The sequence below is a fragment of the Callorhinus ursinus genome, unplaced genomic scaffold (assembly GCF_003265705.2).
Source record: "Callorhinus ursinus isolate GAN/ISIS: 27379988/994484 unplaced genomic scaffold, GSC_fseal_2.0 scaffold2, whole genome shotgun sequence".
In the NCBI taxonomy this organism is placed as follows: domain Eukaryota; kingdom Metazoa; phylum Chordata; class Mammalia; order Carnivora; family Otariidae; genus Callorhinus; species Callorhinus ursinus.
In genome coordinates, this window is record NW_027397064.1 from 25,051,098 (window position 1) to 25,073,027 (window position 21,930).

The 21,930-nt window shown below is 40.2% G+C and overlaps 1 protein-coding gene across 4 annotated transcripts in view; it reads right to left on the reverse strand.

Annotated features, from left to right (window-relative positions):
* Nucleotides 1-21,930, reverse strand: part of UNC80 (unc-80 homolog, NALCN channel complex subunit) — a 228,889-nt gene that overhangs the window by 13,593 nt on the left and 193,366 nt on the right. For 3 of the 4 annotated variants that reach the window (XM_073879220.1, XM_073879217.1, XM_025892403.2), the window contains 10 exons: nt 18,041-18,241; nt 15,773-15,896; nt 14,671-14,796; nt 13,310-13,433; nt 12,382-12,588; nt 9,290-9,474; nt 8,501-8,666; nt 7,016-7,195; nt 3,101-3,239; nt 533-589 (listed from right to left, as the gene is read on the reverse strand). In XM_073879220.1, coding sequence (XP_073735321.1) covers nt 533-589; nt 3,101-3,239; nt 7,016-7,195; nt 8,501-8,666; nt 9,290-9,474; nt 12,382-12,588; nt 13,310-13,433; nt 14,671-14,796; nt 15,773-15,896; nt 18,041-18,241 — 1,509 coding nt within the window. The remainder of the gene's footprint in view (nt 1-532; nt 590-3,100; nt 3,240-7,015; nt 7,196-8,500; nt 8,667-9,289; nt 9,475-12,381; nt 12,589-13,309; nt 13,434-14,670; nt 14,797-15,772; nt 15,897-18,040; nt 18,242-21,930) is intronic. The other variant, XM_025892412.2, reaches the window with a different exon arrangement.

Consider the following 21,930-nt stretch of genomic DNA (forward strand, 5'->3'; position numbering starts at 1 on the left):
CATCAAAGAGAGGGAACTACAGAAATTGTATCAACATCATTACTCTTATTATAGCAGCATTGTTTGTTTTCTTACCATCCATGCTATGAACTAAAAGACCTGTCTGGATTTAATAAGGGGCTTCTTGATGATGGGGAGTTGTATTAAAAGGCTTCTGAAAAACAATTCTTAAGGGCTATCAGTGTGGGAGGGAATGACTGGATGGGATAAGATTAACATTTAGCATATCAAATGTTTTAGATGCCCATGGGACAAGCCCTTAAAAGAACGCCAACAGTTGTTTTTTTTTTTTTAAGAAAGCTTTTTAGGCCATTTGTGATTGAGCTCTGAAGCTGCAAATGAAGGAGGCTACACCTTTGACTTCCAGGCTCGTGTGTTCATGAGCGACAAAGGGCAAGAAATGGGAAGAGATATCAAGACCGGGGTGGGGGGGCGCGCGGCGAGAGGAGACAGAGACAGAGAGACAGAGGAGACAGGGAACAGCTAGTTTCCCAGCACAGACACCAATAGACAGGTAGCGTTGACACTGTACCTAGAGAGGCTGCCCTCGGCGGCCAGGCCCTGGGAGTCATCGAGGACATTAGGTTCACTGCAGGAGGGGTAGGGAGATGAAGCATTTAGGGAAAGAAAATGCAAACAAATAAAAGAAAAAGAAAAAAAGGCATGCAATTTTCTGCTTCCAAGAGCCAAAAATAAATAAATTTAACAGAACAAGAAGGAGAAGGAGACAGGTAACCATTTCACCTTGTGCTGGGTTTGTCAAGACATAGGACTCGAGGTAATGGGGGAGGAGGGACTTTGGGTGGGTATGACTCTCAGAGGAGTGATCTATTTATTGGTCAAGAGTTGGGACTTAAAATGAGCTCCAAATGGACACATGAGCTCTGAAGTGCATTGTAGAATGAATCTGTAGAAGATGAGACTATCATTCCTTTGGTGACCATTTGGCTGGGTGGTTATTACTTTCCATTTGTCTGAGTATGTACGTGATTCTTCATTGACCAGGAGCCTGCTTCTTTCTCATGTGTTGTGACATTATCACACAAAAAACCACTTACCATGAATTGGCACAACCAAACTCTTGGAACTGATGCCATTAAGAGAAGCAAAGAAAGAACTCAACTTCCCTTGCTAATTTTGCAATGGAAATGCAAGTCAACAACAAACGGGAGGAAGATAACCCTGGAATATTCACCTGGAACTCTCATTTACCTCCTTACTCCATCCTCTAGTGACTGAATTGTAAATGCCAAAAGAAGAAACCTGTCAGGTTGGTGAGAGAATAATTAAATAGTTTATTGATTTATTTGGATGCAGCTGATTTTGGGATTTGTGAACAGAAATTGTGTCATATTTTCTCTCTCCTTCACTACCTAGCATCAGGCTAAGCAAGCACCCACAAGGCACTCAATAAATACTTATGAAATTGAATGGAATTAAACTATTTAAAAAGCTGGAGTGCCTGCCCCCCCCAATTGTTTACCTAATCGTACACTGTAGAAATAGCCTCTGTGTCCAGAAAGAGGCTCCCTTTCCCTAATACACATAGACATTACTACTTTCACTAGCCTTCCAAAATATGACTCAAGCCAAAAGGCTTAACTATATGATTTTTCTGGATTTCCAAAATATCCATAAGAGAACAAATTTTCTCCCTTGAAACAAGTTAACCTCTTAATGAATATGTACATACAAAGGGAATGGATGGTCTGGTTAGTTTAGGTAAATCACCAAAAAACCCTCTATGTTAAATTCCTACAATTCCCTAATTTAAATAAAACTTTTACATGAATTGCTGGACGGTTTTCTCTTATCCTTGATAGAAGCTTGCACATGCTAGCAATTAAAAATGAATTGATAGTTACCAATATTAACTGCTTGTATGACTTTGTATCTTTTTTTTTTTTTTGGACATTTTATAGTTTAGCTCTAGTTTTGTTCGTGCATTTTATTTAAAAGACCTCCTTTTTAAAGGTAAGTTACCAAAAGGTAGGTAAAACAATCTCTTACAATGATAGTAACCCTTATATATTATTAATTTTTGTATTAACCAAATGGTACATAAAATACTGTTTTCTTTATAAGTATGCAATTTACTTATTAATTATCTTTTATCATTTTCCCCTAGTTTTTGATATTCTCCAAAGTTAGGCTTTATTTCACAAATTTTATTTCATCTGTAAAGTTCATGAACTATTTGCTAAAGGATTTGGGCATAAGGTAATTATTTCTGCATAATACTGATTTTACCTGAACATTAGAATGTGCTATGATTTTTATTATTTTCCACATATGAAGTATACCACATCAAATCTGTAGATATTAAAAATAAAGAACAAGCTAGCCAAAAACACATAAGGCTAACTCTTTGAAAGCATTCAGTTCCTGAAGTGATAATATCATTGGCTCTGAAATAGACAATGTTTTGACTCTTACATCAGATCATTTTCTATGTTTGATATATGTATCTTGGAACTTTTATGTATGTTCTTATAGGGCAGAGAACACATAAAGAAAATGTCTTAAAGTGTTTAGTCATGGAATCATATAACTATAGAGAAGGTACTGTAAAGGTCACTTTAGCCAACCTCCTTTTTCACAGAGAAGAGCACTGTTGGCCCTTGTTAAATGACCTGCCGAAGGTCACACATAGTGGCATAGGTCTTTTTCTGCTTGGTTAAGCATCGCTACCTCCAACTAAATGCTAATGACATACCAAAAGTCTAAACTCGACCACATATATCAAGCTAGTCCTATACACTAGCCAGGTACTCATTATTAGCTTAGCTAATGATTTATGTGAAATATGAGAATATCATTTGACAACCAGAAAAAAGACCATCTATCTACTTCTAGAGAGTTTTTAAGTTGAAACAATGCTTGGATCAGAAACTGGGATCCCTTGTACTGGTCTGGCTTAGAAAACTCTTTGCAAACTGTTGCCTTGCATGACTTTGGTTGAAAAGTCCTTTGTCGAATGGTCTATATAAAAACACAATCCTCTGCTTCTCTTTTAGCCTTTTTAGAACAACAAAAGTGAATTTTCAGAATTCTACCTTTGCCCCCAAATGCAGAGTATAAGATATCCGTGGCTCTTTACCTTTGGCTGGGTAACATGCCCACCTCAGCCTGAGGTGCAGACATGCTAGAGACGTGGCTGGAGAACCGCCTCCTTCCAATGGTGCTCAGAAGGTAAGCTTCTTGTTCACTTACCACACTGGGCATGCTTACAGAGTCATCTGATAGGGGACAAAGGAATGGAGTGTTATAATGTGGTCATGTTAATCTGAAGACCCAAACCGAGTTTGTACTTGGGTTCCGTCCTTGGCTTGGGTTCCCACTTTAGGGTAATCTTTAAAGCTAAATTATCATTCGTCCCTTTGTACAGATTACAATGTAAGACTCCCAAAGGTCTTAGTTTTTAATCTGTACAAAGGGACAAACAATTCTTCACATCCACGCATCTCCCACCCTCAAACAGCCTGCATGAAATAAATGTAAATATCTTGTCCATTTTTACAAGTAAGTTATTTGTGAAAGTCAAGAGGTATCTGATTTCAGAAAAGCTGGACTAAAAATTTTTAAACATTCTGAGAATAGTGCAAAAAGGAATATTGTTACTAAATGAGTCAAGTATATTTCTTTGACACTGAAAAACTACGTTCAGTACATTTAATGATTTTTAGACTGCTGAGGGCAAGACTATTTCAGATAGCTTTAGGGTAAATATTTGAAAACCTCTAAAATTTAAAAAACAAATGCTTATTTTGACCTGAAGTTTTAAACTTGACGCATATAGTCTTATTTTCTTCGTGAAGCAGAAATCAATGTATTCAAATCCATGTGAAAGTTAGCTTTAGCACAGTATTTGTGACAAGATGGCCTCATTTTAAGTGAGTTAATGGTGTTTGTTGCTGACCAGTAAACATATTTTTATTTATTTTTTAAAGATTTTATTTATTTATTTACCAGAGAGAGAGGGAGAGAACATATACATACAAGCTGGGGGAAGAGCAAGAAGGAGAGGGAGGGGGAAAGATTCTCAAGCAGACTCTACTTTAAGCGCGACACAAGCCTCGATCCCATGACCCTGAGATCACGACCCGAGCCAAAGCCAAGTCAGACGCTTAACCAACTGAGCCATCCAGGCGCCCCTGAACAGTGAACATATTTTGATTAATGTAGTGTTGTGTTGAACTTATGCTACCATGTAAGGTCATCTGACATTCTTTATTTAAAATACCCCAAGTGGTCGTATTTCTAATGAAACTTCTTTCAAACCAAAAAGGTGTATATGAAGAGTGCCAGAAATTTTAATTTGTTACATAATGACTGACTTGAAGTTGACTCATGTCACAGAATGGTATTTCTTTTTTAGGTGTGTTCACAGAGAAGGGAATAAGCAAATGTGCCTTGAAAACATGAAAAACATGGTAACATAAATAAAACTATTTCTACAAAGTCCTTTCCCATATCTCACTGATTTTTCCTCCTATTTAAACTCATATATCACTTCACAGTCTCTCAATATTTGTTTGATGATTAATTACATGCTGCCTTCCATTCACCCTTTTGTTAAATGTTCTTTATTGAAAATGTCTGTCATCTCCTCTACAGGACTAGATCTAAGATCTCAGAGAACATATTTTTTCTCATACTTTCTTATACCTCATCTTGTACCTGTTACGACTTAATATGGGTTTGATGATAGAATGGGAAAATAGTTTAAGTCAAAGTAGTCAACCATTTGGCTTTTATACCCATCCCATATAAATTAGTACACACCCACATCACAACCACACATTTGTTAGCAACTCTGTTTCCACTGGGATGGTTGTGCTGTCTAAGAGCAGCGATATTAGCAAAAAACTGCATGTTCATCAGTGGGTTTAAGTGCTGGCTCCCAATCAGTGATATCGCTCTTTATGTTCTCTCTACTTTTCTCCCCTATCTCCTTCCTGCTGGCTAGGAGGTTACCTACTAAAGATATTTAGCTTTACTAAAGATAGGTGGTATCATTTCCCATAATTAAAAAAAATTGCTGGGAGACATTACTTAAAGCATTAAAGAAAAATAGATACTACTAAAGTTCTGAACTATTACTAGGACTTAATGAATATAAAAACTGCTTATCCTTTTTTCTCTCATTTTGTTTTCTTTCTTGGTCAAGATTTTTCAAGATTTCCCGTTATAATTTGAGGAGTATTTCCTTGCACAATGAACAGGGTGATTTAGAAAAAAATATATCTGTAGGTCAGGTGAAAGACAGTATGATCATCACTTCATTGTCTGATTAACCCTAAACCACATTTGGAAAAGTTACTGCATTTCTTTCTTTCCCTCTCCTCCACGTCCAACTCTAATAGTGAATTAAAATACTTTCATTCATCTTAGTTAATTAAAATTCCAACCTCAACTCCTATTTCTCCTAATTTAGTTTAAAGTGGGTCTTTTTATTGTTGTTTGATATGGAGAGGCTCTAAGTGAAGATCTAGATTTTGTCTTCTTCATTCTTTTTTTTTTAAGATTTTATTTATTTATTTGACAGAGAGAGAGAGAGAGAGAGAGAGAGAGAGAGAGAGAGACAGCGAGAGAGGGAACACAAGCAGGGGGAGTGGGAGAGGGAGAAGCAGGCTTCCCGTGGAGCAGGGAGCCCGATGTGGGGCTCGATTCCAGGACCCTGTGATCATGACCTGAGCTGAAGGCAGACGCCTAAGGACTAAGCCACCCAGGCGCCCCTGTCTTCTTTATTCTTAAGGCACTGACAGCACTCTTTGCTATATAAATGTTATATCAGAGTGTCTTTTTTTAAAAGATTTTATTTATTTATTTGACAGAGAGAGAGAGAGAGCACAAGCAGGGGGAGCAGCAGAGGGAGAGGGAGAAGCAGGCTCCCCACTGAGCAAGGAGCCCAATGTGGGGCTCGATCCTGGACCCTGGGATCATGACCTGAGCTGAAGGCAGATGCTTATCTGACTGAGCCACCCAGGTGCCCCTCAGAGTGTCTTTAAAACACAACTAGAAAATAATCAAGGCAATAAAAATAGTTAAATGACAGTGGTAATTAATTGGACCTTTCACTTTTTACTTTTAAAACCTACTCCTATTAAGCATACATATGAAACACGTTCTTGACTGGTCTCATTTCATGACACCAAATCTTATGCACATGTGTTAGAAGCTCCTGGCCCACCTCAATCATTAGGAACACTCTTGAGTCAGATTTGGGTTGTATTTCCTTTTGGGTTGTAGTCCCTCAAGAAAGCCTATTGGTTTACGTTCTAGATAGTATAGCCAACTGATCTTTTCTGAGTCCTGAGTATAAGCATTGCTTAGTTTTCTTTGCTCATTGGGGAGTGCTGGTCAACCCCATAGGCCAAATGGCCAGGAGAAAGCAGAATAAACACTTCCCTTAGTTACTTAAGTACAATTTAAATGAGAGTGCGTGGAAAAGGTTGAATTTATAAGCTCAAGGTGTAGGGGTCACTAAAGATTTGCTTTTGTCTGAATTCCTTCCAAATGACCAAGGCTGTTGAGGAATTTATAAAAGAGTAGGCAGTAGGAATCATGGAATCAGTCACAATTCCATTTTATTTATTTTATTTTATATTTTATTTTATTTTATTTTATTTTATTTATTTTATTTTATTTTATTTTATTTTATTTTATTTTAGATTTATTTGTTTTAGAGAGCGAGAGAGCATGAATGGGAAGGGCAGAGAGAGAGGGAGAGAGAATCTCCAGCAGACTCCCCACTGAGCATGGAGCCTGATGTGGGGTTCGATGCCCTGACTCTGAGATCATGACCTGAGCCGAAACTGAGTCAGACACTTAACTGACGCCACCCCCCAGACGCCCCACAATTCCACTTTAAATCCTTTTTGTAAAAATGACTGGGGAATCAGCATTGAAAAAGGTCAGAGCGGCAGAAATCCTTCCCAAGCCCTCATTTCCATGGCCAAGCTGGGTCCCACATGTCACCCCCACATCTACCCCATTCTGTGGGGTAACCTACTTTCCTCATCTTCCTCATCAGTCCTACTCAGGGTGTCCTGCGAAGCCTGCTGGGAGGGCTCACTGTCCTGCTCCCAGACAGTGCCCGTGCCCGTGTTGGAGCGGGACATGGTGGCCAGGCTCAGGCGGTAAGCGGAGGTAGAGGTGCCCACAGTACTGATGGACGTCTTCCCTTGGTAGGCTGGGGGTTGAGAGACCAAAGAAGATGCATGGTGAGCGTCTCGAAAGAAAACAAATGCTTGCTTCAAACTCCTCCCTTGTATCAAGGCTCCCTGTATTTTTTAGGAAAGGTCAGTTAAATAGTGTGTCTCAGATAAGTGGTCTTTAGGATAAAGTAGCAAGTGGAAGTGAGATTTAAAAAGAAAAAGAACTGGCTATTGATTTACTCATAATTGAACAGTTTCCTCAGGGGAATATAGTATCCCTAATAATGTAAAATGCTTTGACATTGCTTTTGATTTCAAATGTGAAGGCTGGAAGAATGCAAAATAATTTTGACATGAATTGAAGCTTCCAACTTGGCAGATTTTACTGAGAAATTTATCTCTCCTGACACAAGCATGTAGGAGTAATAAATGCATTGTCTGATAGGAACTTCTCAATCAAAATCAGAATACGTAATCAGAACTGTGTTTGCATTCTCCTTTTCTGGAAATGATAACTTATAAAATATCCCCTTGCATGTGTCAGGTTATTTTATTATAAAGCAGAATATGTGAATGGCACTCTGCAGATTTCACTAAGACTGTACTTGTCAAAATCTTTGTCTTTAATGCATCGCAAGCAATAGTACATTTTAGAAAGAAAAAAGCCACACATATGAGAGTCTACTTATGGGTAATGACTGCCCTCTAATGGCAGATAATGATTTGTTTTCCCTCCTAGTAATTTCCTGTTAATAATCGTAAGAAGTAAACAATGCACCCCCAAAAGAAAATCTTTTAAATAATGTAAAGAAAGGATCTCCTAGCCTGCCAACTCTAATTCAACCCTACCTCCCCCAATCTGTAAAAGTTCAAGGCTTTGTAAGCAATCATTCTAGTTCTGTGTGTAGATTCTTTATTCTCTACAGAGTCTCGGTTTCCTCATTCCTTAAGTGGACTCTCCGCTATCGACCTTAAGGGCATTTGCGTGGACTGAGTGAAATAACATCTATGAAACCATCTACCAAATCCCCCTTCTCCTTTCCAAAAAGGAAGTGAAGGCAAGCATTTCAATACCCTTTTTCCCCCTAGTTAAGTAGTCAAGGAAGAGCTTCACTACTGAAACGAAGATTGAAAAAAAAGTTTAGAAAAGAGCAAAATTAAAATCCCGTGATACCCCTTGCTTTGTTGCTGGCATTGATCACATAGTCCAATCTACCAGGGAACTGACATGACTACCTCACACATGGTTCCAAAAAGAGTGGTGACCCAGACAGAAGCATTCTTTGTAGGGTGTGAATTCCATGAAGCAAGCGAATGCAAAATACCCCACAGTTACTCACCTGAGCCACTATGAACTGCCTCTTTTAGAATTTTTAGTTCACTGTTGAACTCAGCAATGAGGGAGCTCTTGCACAGAGGGCGTGGGATAAAGCGTCGCTCCAGCTGGTCTGCGATGTGTTGCCGGGCAGAGAGCTCTTCATGATTTTCTGCTGGCTGGGCCAGAAGCTGAAAGGAAGGTATGGATTCTCAGGTCCTCAATTTTCCCATCTGTAAAATGGGCTAATTATTGTATCTATTTCATAGTTGGTTGTGAGGCTGAAATAAGGTAATGCAAATGAAGTTTTTAGGGCAGTGCTTTATACAGGAAGCTCTTAATCAATACATTATTTTGAATCACTGCCCCAGGAAATTCGGCCATGAGAAGATTAACACAGTAGATGAATAGTGAGGGAGGATTTTGGGGGGGGGAAACATGCTTTAACTGTTCTATCTTTTCCATGTTTATTTAAAATCAGATCTCTATCATGTCACGGAAGAAAGGAGAACCTTCCCCAGATTCTACCCTTGGGCCAATCTTTTTTTTTTCTTTTTCCCTAGGGGGCAGTGGTGAGTCAAGAGAGGGCAGAGTTTTAGAGAGTTTCAAAACGCTCTCACTGCGAAGGTACTCCTAACATGACATTTGATCCTCTGGGATCCATTTTTGAGCTGTTGGCTTACAAACACGGTATTAAAAGGTCCTCCTAACTAGCTCTCCTGCGTCGCACGAACACCGCCGCAGCAATCCCGCCTTAACCTGGAGAGAACACATCCCCGGGGCTCGGCGCTTCTGGGCGAAGCGCACACCACACCTTGCACTGGATGAACGGGCGCAAGAGCACGAAGATGGGGATTCGGGTCCGCACGATGAAGTCGAGGAAGTCCCACAGGGCCAGGCCTCCCACCTTGCGCAGAGCCATCTCCTTCACCTGGAGGCTCAGCCAGTACCACTGGCTTCCCAGCTGCCTCTCAAAGCAGACGAGAATCACCTTCAGCGCTTCACACCGGGAAAAAAGAAAAGTAAGCCTGCGCGTGTACTTGGGCCTCGGAGGAACCCTGTCTGCACCCACAGCGCTTTATGCGTCAGAACATTTTCTGAATTTCCAAATTGTCTCCATGTTCCCAAGAACCTGAATGCTCTCCTGAGCGAGTGTTCTGACATCGAGACAAAAATCTGGATGTTTTGATCTGTTTGGATCCTGATTAGGAGAACACAGCTACCTTTCTTAAGTACATTTAACTTCGATTTGGACAACACAGAGCCAGGTGGTTCATAGAATGGAAAGGGAAATGTGTCCTAAACATAATGTGGGGCTAATATTTAGCTTTCTGAAAGTGCCATCTTAGTGGCTTTATGGTAATACCAGCACACTACTCATATCCTAAACTAAAACATGGGTGTTTTAAAAGATTTTTTTTTCTTCTAAGCATAGAAAGAACATATTCTTGCTATTTAAAGTAAAATCAAGCCATGCAGACATGCACAAAGTTAAAAAAAGAAAAAGTCCTTCCGCTTGCCAGCTCCCTTCCCGACCCCACCACTCCCCAGAGGTAACCAGGCAATATGTTTGAGTAGATCCTTCCAGATGAAAAAAAACTCCAGCCTCCTCCCTCCCCCCTTCCCCCCCCCCCCTTCCTTCCCCCCCCCCCCCCCCATGCACATCTTGTTGATTACTAAACCCTGTTGGATTTCTTTTGCAAGATCTCTTGCTTCCTAGATTCTGGCAGCCCTGTCACAATCTACATTTATTTATTTATTTATTTATTTATTTATTTGGAGGGGAAGAAGATTTCCCAAACAGTGTGTCAGGACAAAGCAGAATACTGTAAGGATGCCAAACATTCTGGCGGGAGCGTCCCCTGACCCCCTCAGCTCTCGGCCCAGTGTCTGCTACCGGGCAGTCGAGGGGAAACTGGGCCTTCTTGATCATGTCTTAAGGCCCATCTCAGCAACTAAAAGACATACAGAAACCCAACTCCATACAGCCCTCAAAGTCACACATACCTTTATCGCCTATGTCGGACATTTACAGGGGACAGCCATGCCGTATAACACGGAGAGAGATGTTGTAAGAGTCTTCTTTACCCCTCCCCCTCCTCCTCAAAATCCCATTTTTCACAGCCATCATTCATCCGAATTCCTTTCCCTCGACTAAACAAACAAACGAAGGGACAAAACACAACACTCCTTTCCCTACGCTGAGCTTGGTGACATTTCTACTGCTAGGTGCCTGTTAGCCTTCTGTGGGTCTCTGCCATTCTCCTCCTTCACTTCCATCAGCCCAACACATAAGCAGGATAGCAAGGGGCTCAGGAGCAGGGACTCAGGTGCCAGATGGCTTGGATTTGGACTTTGGCTCTGCTGTTTATTAACTGTGTGACTTTAGGTAAGTTACTCAACCTTTCTGGGCCTTTGCCTCTTCAGTCCTAAAAGGAGAAGAACATTTACTTCTTAGAGTTGTTGTGAGGATTCAAAGTATAGAAAACACTGCTTGGTGCACAGGAAGTGTTCAAAATAAATGCAAAAATCAATTTGAAACAGAGGTCCAGGAGCCTGGCCAAGGAACCAAAGGATTCCCCTTCATTAAAAAGGCAGAAAGTGGAATAACCCGAACATAATCACTCGTCAAGTGTTTTCTCCTAACCCTGCCTCATGTGTCAAGGCCTCTGTTTCCATCATCCTCTGTGCAGTACCAAGCCTTATGCAAGCCTCAGTCCTAGAATCTAGATTTTCTTGGAACCCCACATTCTCATGGCTTTGGCAACTAAGCCCCACACGGGTCAGGTCCTGTGCAAATGCATTCTTATTTCCTTTTTTTCCCTTTTCATTTTCATTGTCAATCACATAATTTTCTAATATGCTTATTTATTTCTTTTTTTAAAAAATAATCTCTAGGCCCAGTGTGGGGCTCAAACTCACAACCCCGAGATCAAGAGTCACGCTCTACTGACTGAGCCAGCCAGGCACCCCAAATATTTCCCCTAATGATGCAGTCCAAACATCTCACACACTCCAAACTCCAAGGACCTGTTTTTACCGGTGTGTATGGTTCATCTTCTACTCCCCACACCAAGATCTGCTTTGATAAATTGAAAAATGTCAGGCACAATCTTCTCAACTTGGTGCTTTCGAGATTTTCTGCTGTTAGTGCTCCTTAATTCTCCGTGCTATGGCAGGAGTGGTGTTTTCCACTGGCTTAGTTCACTGAGGGCCAAGGAGAGGCTCTCCAGTGTTCCATGGGTCAGGACCAAGTTAAAGGCAAGGATGGGGTGATGGAAACGTAGGGGTGAAGCGAGAAGGAAATTGGCAAGCCTCTGGGGGAGAACAAGTCGACTGGCCTCACCACAGTGAAAATCAAGATGGGGATTTAGAGATGATATCATAAGGGAAGAAAAATAGCTAGGAGGGGGCTATAGTACAAGACCGCCATGTCTTGCTGCCCAGGATGTGGACTGCCCCGCTCTAGGGGCTCCATTCACATAGATGACAGACCAGTGAGTCCCATGAGTTGTGTCCCTGTATACCAGTCAGAGTCTACATCTGATAACTAATGAGACGATAATCTCAGTAGTGATCTCATATTTAACCAGCAAGGAGGAATTCTTACTGCCGATGCCTTCCTCACATGTCCAGATGCTGTGAGAAAAACAACCAAGTAATTTAGGCACCACAGAGAGGAAAGTACTTTGGTTTTTGGCATATGTTTACTGGCATATGTGTACAGACTCTTTTGCAAGGGTGATGCTTCTTACTTGCTCAAGTGGCTTCTTCAAATACTTTGTGGATTGAGGTCTTTTAAAATCGTTTTTGAGTCAAGGTGTCACATAACTCAATAACATCATACATATACACACACAAACACACATATACGGAGAGAGAGGGGGGTGTGGGGAGAGTACCCACCCAAGTATGCTGCTTGGCTGGTGGACTCGGCCAGGCCCTCCCTGCGCAAGTCTTTGCCCGCATCCCCGGGGGTGGAGCAGTGGGCGGGGGAGCTCTCCAACATGAAGTTCTTGCTCCTGGACGTGCTGATGATCCGCGGTGGCAGGAGCACGTTAATGACCGTCTGCAGGAGCAACTGCACCTCGGGCTGTTCGAGCCATGGGCTGTCTATAGTGCAGAGTTCGGAAGAGGGAAGTGGAAAGAGAAGCAAGTCACGAGCTAGACTTTCCATGTTAGACCCAGAAAAATTCAGCTCTCTTTCCAGTTCCAAACTAGAACACCCTAGAAATTTGGGTGTTTCCCCACCAAGTACAGCTTCTCCTCTGGACAGAAACCGTATTCCTGATCCTGGGTGTTCTGTCCATAGTGAGCACCCAAGGGCTTGTGTTCTTAGCCAAATCTCTGCTTACCATTTCAATCTCCTTTCTTTTTTCTGCTCAAATACTCATAACATATTGTCTTTACATTTGAGATAAGCTTTTCCTAAAAGAAAAATCCCCCAAGAAGGAAGAGTAATGAAAACAGATTGAAATGTAATGGCAGTGGTAAGGTTTAGGCTAACCCTAACGGCAGCAAATTATAAAGTCCATTCACTTGTCAATTCACACCACACTGTATTTCAGTTAATACCATTTTCTTATGGAAACAATGGTCTCCCAATTTTTGCTGTACTGAAGGACGTATCTTCTAAGAAGTGGAGCAGAGAAACTCTTGACCCAGGGTAGCTAAACTGAAATGAAAGAAAACCTCTATTTCCTAAGATAACCCTGTTTAAATCATTCGGGTCGACTTCAGTGATGGCCTTCATGGGAAAAAGAATGAGAAATAACAGCCTGACACTTAAGAAAACACAACAATGATAAATTCCCTTTAGTTAAATTAATCAGACCTTTGCTTCCAGATCCTACTGTGAGCACAAATGGGATGAGTAGATTTAAAAGCATCCCCTCCCTTCGCTCTTGATTGGTGAATGGGGAGATCACATGGCTTAAGGGAAAATCTTCTTTTAAAGCCTGTGCAGCAATAATAGAAAAAAAAGATTAATTGACCCCCACACCCATTTGGTATGTTTGTTTTTACACAGCACGATGGAGGCGGTGACTCCCTGTTGGCTGCTCCTGGAAACTATGAGTTCAATTGCGCCGTGTGCAAGATTCACTCAAAACTGATACTTTACCATTTGCTTGCCATAACTGAGAGTTATATACCTAAAAAAACAGTAACATCTTGAATATTAAATGCAAAATTGTAATACTTTTGGTCTGGTACAAAAGCAACCGAATATCCCCATTCATTTGCTCCATGTGTCCACCAATGAATATTTTAGAGGTAAAAGAGAAAGAAGAAAATGAGAACTTGCCACCTATTCCATTTGGGAGTTATTTAAAAGTCCTCTGACCTTTGCACAAGGTCTCCTCCAAACCAGAAATGAATAGGTAATATAGAAAGAAAGAAATGATCTCTGTACACAGGTCATAAACATGGATCACTTTAGGGATCATTGTTTCCTTTCTGCATGGTAGCCAAAGCTCTTGCTTAATTTCCTTTCTACCATCACCCATTCTCTGGATGATGGACCATCAAGCTGTCAGATCATGGATGTGTCATTATCCATTTACATCAGTTGTATATTTCCCATTAGTCACAGAGCTTTCTGATGATCTACCACTCTCTAAAATTAGGTGACACACAGAAAGAGGCAGGGGAATTGGCATTTTGTACTTTTTGCCTTGGGAATAAATATTTTAGTTTTAAGAAATAAAATCACTGGGAAAGCAAAAAAAAAAAAAAGCAACCACAATATTCAACCCACAATCATTAAAGTAAATTAAGATACTCAAAGCCTAGTAGTAACATTTGAAAGAATTTTATATTGCAATTCTTTCTGCAAATAATTTAAAACCAGACTTTGAATATTTCTGTGTCTTTTAATTAACAATTGTGAGCTGATTATCTGTGAGCCATTATTTTCCTAAGGTTTTGCACACATTTGAAATGACTTCCGTGGTTCCTGACGTTGTGGCAGGACCACACGACTCTGCTATTTTTGAGATCTCGAGAAGAATTACAGAAGCACAACTCAGGGCCAAGCTCAGGACTGAAGCTCTAAACCCGTAAAAGTTTGGAGCTGTTTACACTTTTGTTTCACAGATTTTGCCCAGCCTTTGCAGAAAAAGAAAAGAGAACACCATGATCTGGTGCCTCAACCAGCCACTTAATGAGCGTGACAAACAGGTAAGGCAGTCACACCTGTATCTGCAATGCTACAAGCCGGACAACAGCTGTGCTGAAGGGCAGAGGTGGTGAGAGATAAGGGCTGAGATGAAGAAGGGGTAATCCATCAGCAACACTGGAAGGTCCTACCACTCCCATCACCTGAAATACAAACAGAGCACATGACCAGCCTTGACTATTGCAATTTCATGCGACCGTAAGTAAGGGAGTCTCATTCAATAATCATAATGATGATAATAAAGTAATAATGATGATAATAATAATAATTTGAAGGTTGGACATGTTACTTTCAGTCTGCTCTCATCGCCTTCTGTGGAAGGCATGTAATGTCTGGAGTCCGATCGAATGTGACACTGGATTCGGCCAAGGTTTTGTAGAATGTTGTTTATAGCTAACTATGTAAATAATGGGAGATGAACCAAAAACTCTTCTAATCAGGAGATTGGACATACTTACTGGTAGATTCAAAGGAATGCAGCCCACAGTTCTTTAAGATGGAGCTGGCAGTGACGACGATGATGATGGCATAACGCTACGTGTACTAGGCATTCCAGCTATAGAGTTATTGCTCAACTAGGTAAGCAGCAGATCCTACTCAATGAGATGCTCTCACATGATTTCTACATCGTACAAAACCTTGTGAGGACCAGACTCTAGATATTACATCAATGATAAAAAAATTTTTTTTTCTTCCCATAAATCCTAGACTGGCCAACTCATAGTGTCCTTTTGCACTTAAAAAAGAAAAAAAATGTTCTCTTTGCACTTTAAACTCCCCCACACCGGATGACCTCAACTTCTAGCCAATTGTGCGGTCTCCGCCACCCCACTCTCCAACTGGCAGCCCTCAACTCTCAGCGCAACTTGAAGAGGCCCATTGTCAAAGTAGCGCGTGGGAAGCAGCACACCAAAATCCCATCTGTGGAGGGATGGGCCCCTCATCTCCCCACGCACCACCTTGAAATGTACCTCCCTATTTTCAGTGTCACCTGAGCCGTCTGTTTTTGTGGGTGGGTAGGGGTACAAAGTGGTTGACCTGTAAATCTTCAAGTCAGAGAAATCAATAGCAGAGTGACATTTTTGCAAAGTTTCATAAGATTGCCACTTGGCTACTCACCAGATTGACACAGACATTGATCAGTGACCTAAGGTGAGGCAGGAAGGATATGATTGGCTGCCTCTGAAGTGTCAAACAAACCCCTTCAATCAAATTGCTGGCAGGCTCCCACTCAACCTGTCGCCTGGAATACAATATAGGAGCTGTTAGCAGCGTAGCTCCCTTCTGGAGGCCATCTGAAACAAGTGAACGAGACAGTGATTCTGACGCCATCTAAGACAAGACGGGTGTCTGAGACAACAAAGTGCTTCACACGGGATGAAGTTTACCCATGTTGTTCCAAAAGCACAGAGCACACTGGGAAGGAAAGAAGATACTGAAAACGTAGCAGAGGCACTCCTGCCCCACTCGACTAATGAGACAAAATCTATTGAAGAAAAAACAGAGATGATGAATGGGTTGCATTTTAAGTTTCCTGGTTTTAGCTTTGAGAGAGGTGTAGAAGACTGCAATTTTAGGTAACCCATCCTGGGGGCCATGACTCCCAACAGAACTAATCTGACCGCAGGCTGCATTTCTGAAATCTATTGATCAGACTACAATTGATCTCATCAGCTTTTATACCAGGATACAACTTATTAGATTTATATGGTTTAACTCCTGCCAAAAACATGACATTAGAAGAAAATAGTTCATTTAACAAGTGTTCTTTCTCGGCCTCTAAGAAATGATATTTTGGGGGCTACTTTCTAGGGTCATATAAATGGTATAAATCTAAACCCAATTAGATGAACATGGGATTTTCTGTAATAAAAGTCAGTCCAGTCTCTGTCTCAGTACCAGAAAGAGCCATCTCCATGGCCCCCAAATAAACAGGTTGGGTTTTAATGATAACAGCACTATTTCTCATATTATCCCAGAAACAATTCCTAAGCTTATATTTCCTACCAAAATGGAATTTCTACAATGACAAAATGGAAATGTTCATAAATGAGGATATACTGATATCCTGATTCTCAAGTAACCCACAAGGTCAGTTTCAGTCAACTTTTCCCTTGTTGAACTGAGATCAACGGACGAAATTAAATCCAAGGCAACCTCAAATTCTCAGGATGCACCCCCAAAGAGGTTACCTACAATTAACCCATGTACTTTTAGGAAGCATGATGTTCTTTACAACTGGGCTTGATTATATGACAAATGAGTCAACCTATGGAGATGTTTGACATCTTTATGTACAAGGTTATTTAAGAAAAAGAATTTATTTTGACCACACCCTTGTAAGAATTTTAAGAGTGGCCATTTGCCAATAGGCACAAATGTTCCACTGAGACCATTAAAAAAAGTAGGTGTGCTGTAAGGACAGACATTTCCATGCCACTGAAATAAATAACCAATGTGTAGGCATTCGTCATCACGTTATAAAAGAATACAGGAACAAAATATCAATTACTGAATGAAATCTTTCAATTTCTTTTTTATAATTCCAACAACTCCTGACCACTACATAAATGAAGAAGAACACAGGCTAACACCTGGGAAAATTCTGACAAATGGAATGCTAAGCACTACAAATTCTTCGGCAAGAGTTGCATTGATTTTGGGTTAAGTTTAAAGGGACAGAAAATGCTCTCATTAACTCAAACTTGAAACTCCTGAGTTTGTAGGCTTATCAACATTTAGCCAGTTGAACTGTCTGCTCGTAGGTCTCCAAACTGGACTCAGATCTCCAGGTGGTCTGGTTCCGAGGCACCCTTGCACAGATAGGGAGGCTATCAGTGGATATTTCAGGTTACTGAACAGAGATCAAAGGGTAATCATGTTAATTTCATACCACTCTGATTTAGATGAAATGGTGAAACTTAGGTCTTTGCTATTAATCGTGGGATTTTTTCCAGCTGCTACATGGCTGCTTACTGTTAAGATTTGTCATTTCTCTAAACTCTGTCAAAGCCAGTATTTTTTGAACATTGAATTAATTTTTCTTTTCTCCTCAGTTGTTTTATTTGTAAGCCACACCCTGCCTTATTTCAAAAGAAATTGAAGGATACTCACTGAATTTCTTATGTGTGTCGGATGAGGAACATGATAGCTAAGATATGAACAGATTTTTCAAGATGAACACATATAATTTGAAAGAATAGATTATTTCTTCGAAATGTAGACCCTACTACTTATACATTCATATACCTGGTTAGCTATGCACATATACCAACAGAAAACTTTCAAGTCATCTGTTCAAATCCAGATTGTGCCACCATCTTAAAGGATGATAAACCCTAACTTTGAAGCTTGTAATATTAACAGCTGACCAGGAGGCCTCCTCACCTCAAAGTAGGCATCTTATGAATTTTGTTGAACATTCTATCCAGTCTCTTTAAAATGAGGATAAGGGCTGGCCTCACTGCCTCGGCTGTCCAGTCGGTAATGGGTAGCATCTCCATGATGTAGCGCCGAAGCCCACGGCTTTCCATCGTCTGGGTGTCGTATGGTGCCAACTTCAGAAGGGAGTGTGCAATTTCTGCCAACCTAATTTTTTTTTCAAAGAATAAGCTTAGAATGCCACAATGGGAATTTTTCTCACACAGCATCATGTTAATCACCCTCCTTCCAGCACCTCAGCTCCCTGAACTAAAAACATTCTTCCCTCTACCTTCTACCCCTCAGCTCTTCTTGCATGTGCCAATACATTGGATACCTGCACATACATATTAACAGAGAATCATTGACTATTCCAGAGAGTAAAGGTGAATAGTATCTGAAGAGGAAACTAAAACCCAGAGAGATTGTCAGGCCAAACATATCTAGAGAATATGTATACATGCATATGTATATGAGGATATATATATATGTGTATATATATACACACAAGTACATACCCACATACATATATATAAAAGGTACATATATATATACACATATAGGCGTATAAAAGAGAATCTAAACTATAATGTATAACAAAATCACTAATATCAAGTGTCCAAGTAAGCTTCATGGCTTCCTAGCTCCCTCACTGCCCATAGTCAAAGTCAAAGGCATTTTATAAAATGTAGTATTGGTTTTTATTGGAGTCTAAGGAGTTCTTCAAACCCATTTCCCTTTCTCTCCTTCAAAGTGTCTTCTCTTTTTGTCTTATACATGGATCCTCCTGCTCTGCTGTTTTTGTTGTTTGTTTGTTTTTATATAATTGACCTAATTGGATTGTCTGGATGGTTTTGGTTTGGGTTGTCTCTTCCTCTCAAATTTTCCAACTCAGTTCCACACAGGGACTGCAAAAGGAAAAGCACTTCCTCCAAATGTAGCCCAGGGTCTGTCACCAGACACAGGTCCACGCTCTATGTCCTACGTACAGGATTCCCTGAGGGTGAACTGACCAACAGGACTGGTTTCAGGTAAATGCAATAGCTGGTTAACTGAAAAAACTTCAAAACTAGACATGGATTATCAACTTCCAAATAATACAAATATAATGGCATACATGATCTTAAAAAGCCAACTGAATTTAATTTTATGTGAAGGAAAAAGCAGTTTATTTATCTTTTAACCAAATTTTTCATTTTACTTAACTTTAATTTTATTCCAGTATAGTCAACATACAGTGTTACACTAGCTTCAGGCGTACAATATAGCGATTCAGCAATTCTATAGATTACTCAGTGCTCATCATCACAAGTGCGCTCCCTAATCCCCATCACCTCTTTCACCCATCCCCCCACCCACCTCCCCTCTGGTGACCATCTGTTTGTTCTCTATAGCTAAGAGTCTGTTATTTGGTTTGTCTCTTTTTTCTTTGTTCCTTTGTTTCTTTTTCTTTCTTTCTTTCTTTCTTTCCTTCTTTTTTTTTTTTTTTTGAGAGAGAGAGAAAGAGCAAGTGAGCAGGGGCAGAGGGAGAGGGAGAGAAAGAATCTTAAGCAGGCTTCACACTCAGCACTGAGCCAACTCGGGACTTGATCTCAAAGCCCTGAGATCATGATCTGAGCTGAAATCAAGAGTGGATGCTTAGCTGACTGAGCCACCTAGGCGCCCCACTTTGTTTCTTAAATTACACATATGAGTGAAAACTTATGGGATTTGTCTTTCTCTGACTTATTTCACTTAGCATTATACCCTTCAGATCCATCCATGTTGTCACAAATGGCAAAATTTCATTCCTTTTTATGGCCGAGTAATATTCCATTATATATATATATATATATATATATATATCACATCATCTTTATCCATTCATCTATGGATGGATACCTGGGTTGCTTTCATATCTTGGCTATTGTAAATAATGCTGCAATAAACATAGGGGTGCATTTATCTTTTCAAACTAGTGTTTTCATTTTCTTTGGGTAAATAACTAGTAGGGGAATTACTGGCTCACAGGGTAATACGATTTTTACTTTTTTGAGGTAACTTCAAATTGTTTCTTTTTTTTTAAAAGATTTTATTTATTTGACAGAGAGATACACAGCGAGAGAGGGAACACAAGCAAGGGGAGTGGGAGAGGGAGAAGCAGACTCCCTATGGAGCAGGGAGCCCGATGCGGGGCTCCATCCCAGGACCCTGGGATCATGACCTGAGCCGAAGGCAGACGCTTAACGACTGAGCCACCCAGGAGCCCCAAACTGTTTTCCACAGTGACTGCACTAGTTTTCATTCTCACCAATAGTGCATGGGGGGTTCCTTTAAGAAGAAAGCACTTTAGGGGTGCCTGGCTGGCTTGGTCAGAGGAGTATGTGGCTCTTGATCTCAGGGTTGGGGGTTTGAGCCCCAAAATGGGTGTAGAAATTACTTAAAATCTTAAAAAAAAAGAAAGCATTAAATTTTACGATTCTTCTCTACCAAATACATTGAGTAGTTGCAGAATGTGTAGAAGATGATAGTAAGAGGCCATGAACACCCACCCATTCATGGGAGTATCTTGCATCTATGCTGTATGATTTGAGCTTGATCTTTTTTTTCCAGAAAAAAATCCTGTATTCTAAAAAATATATCCAAGATTCTTATCACAGTGGCTGAAATGTCAATATTCTTTAAGGTACTAGAAATTCCTTTGAAAACAAATTTAAGAAGGGTAATTAAGCCACTCTCACTAATTATTTGAATCTTTGGCTTGAATCAGCATATGTCTAGTCAGGCATCCAAAGTATCCTACGGAAGTAGAATGCAGGACAGGGAGATTCTGATAAGAAAGGGGAATAGAGAGGCCTAATGTTGCCTAGAAGTGCACTTGTGCATGGTGCTCTCAGGAGGCATCCATACACTGAGGGTTTTCGGAACTGTTACTTAAGGAGAAGAGGATATTCCAGATAAAGGGACATCAGAAATAGGCTTTTCTATTTTTTCTTCCCTTTTTTTTAAAGACTTTATTTTAAAGTAATATTTATACCCAACATGGGGATCAAACTCACAACCCTGAGATCAAGAGTTGTATGTGCCACTGACTGAGCCAGCCAGGCGCCCCAAGATTTTCTACTTTTTTTTGAAGCAAATTTGCCTTGGAAAAGCCCAGAAAGTATAATCCTCAATCTTAAGGTTGAAAGAGATCTTAATATCCCTGAGGGAGTGGGGTTCCATATGTTGAACCTCTGACTGGATCCTCTTACTTTAAAAAAATTCAGCTTAAAGTAGAAATAAAAGATATCATTTCTCAGGCCCCATCCAAGATTTAATGAATACGAATTTCCAAGGATTGGGCCCAGAAATCTGCATATTTTTTACCTTAATTTTGAAAAATTTGAATATATATATATATATATATATATATATATACACACACACACACACAAAAGTAGAGAGGCAAGTATATAATGCACCCCTCATGTAACCATCATCCAGATTGAACAATGTTCAACTCATAGCCGCTTGGGTTTCATTTATACCCACAATCACTCCCCCCTCCACTACCCTGAACTCCTTTGAAGTAAATCCCAAGCATCAAATCATTTTATCAGTGCATATACTTCAGTATGTGTCTCTAAGATTAAGGACTTAAAAAAATTAACCACAATACAATTATGACAGCTAACAAGTTAAAAATAATTCCTATAAAAAGAAAGATATCCAGTCAGTTTTCAAAATTCCCACCCTATTTCCTAATTCTTAAATAAACTTTTCTTTAAACAAATCAGAATTAAATAAGCCTCATAAATTTCAGTTGGTTGATATTTCTCTTAAGTCTCTTCTAATATATAGGCTTCCCCTCTGCTGCTTTTTTTTTTTAATGTTCT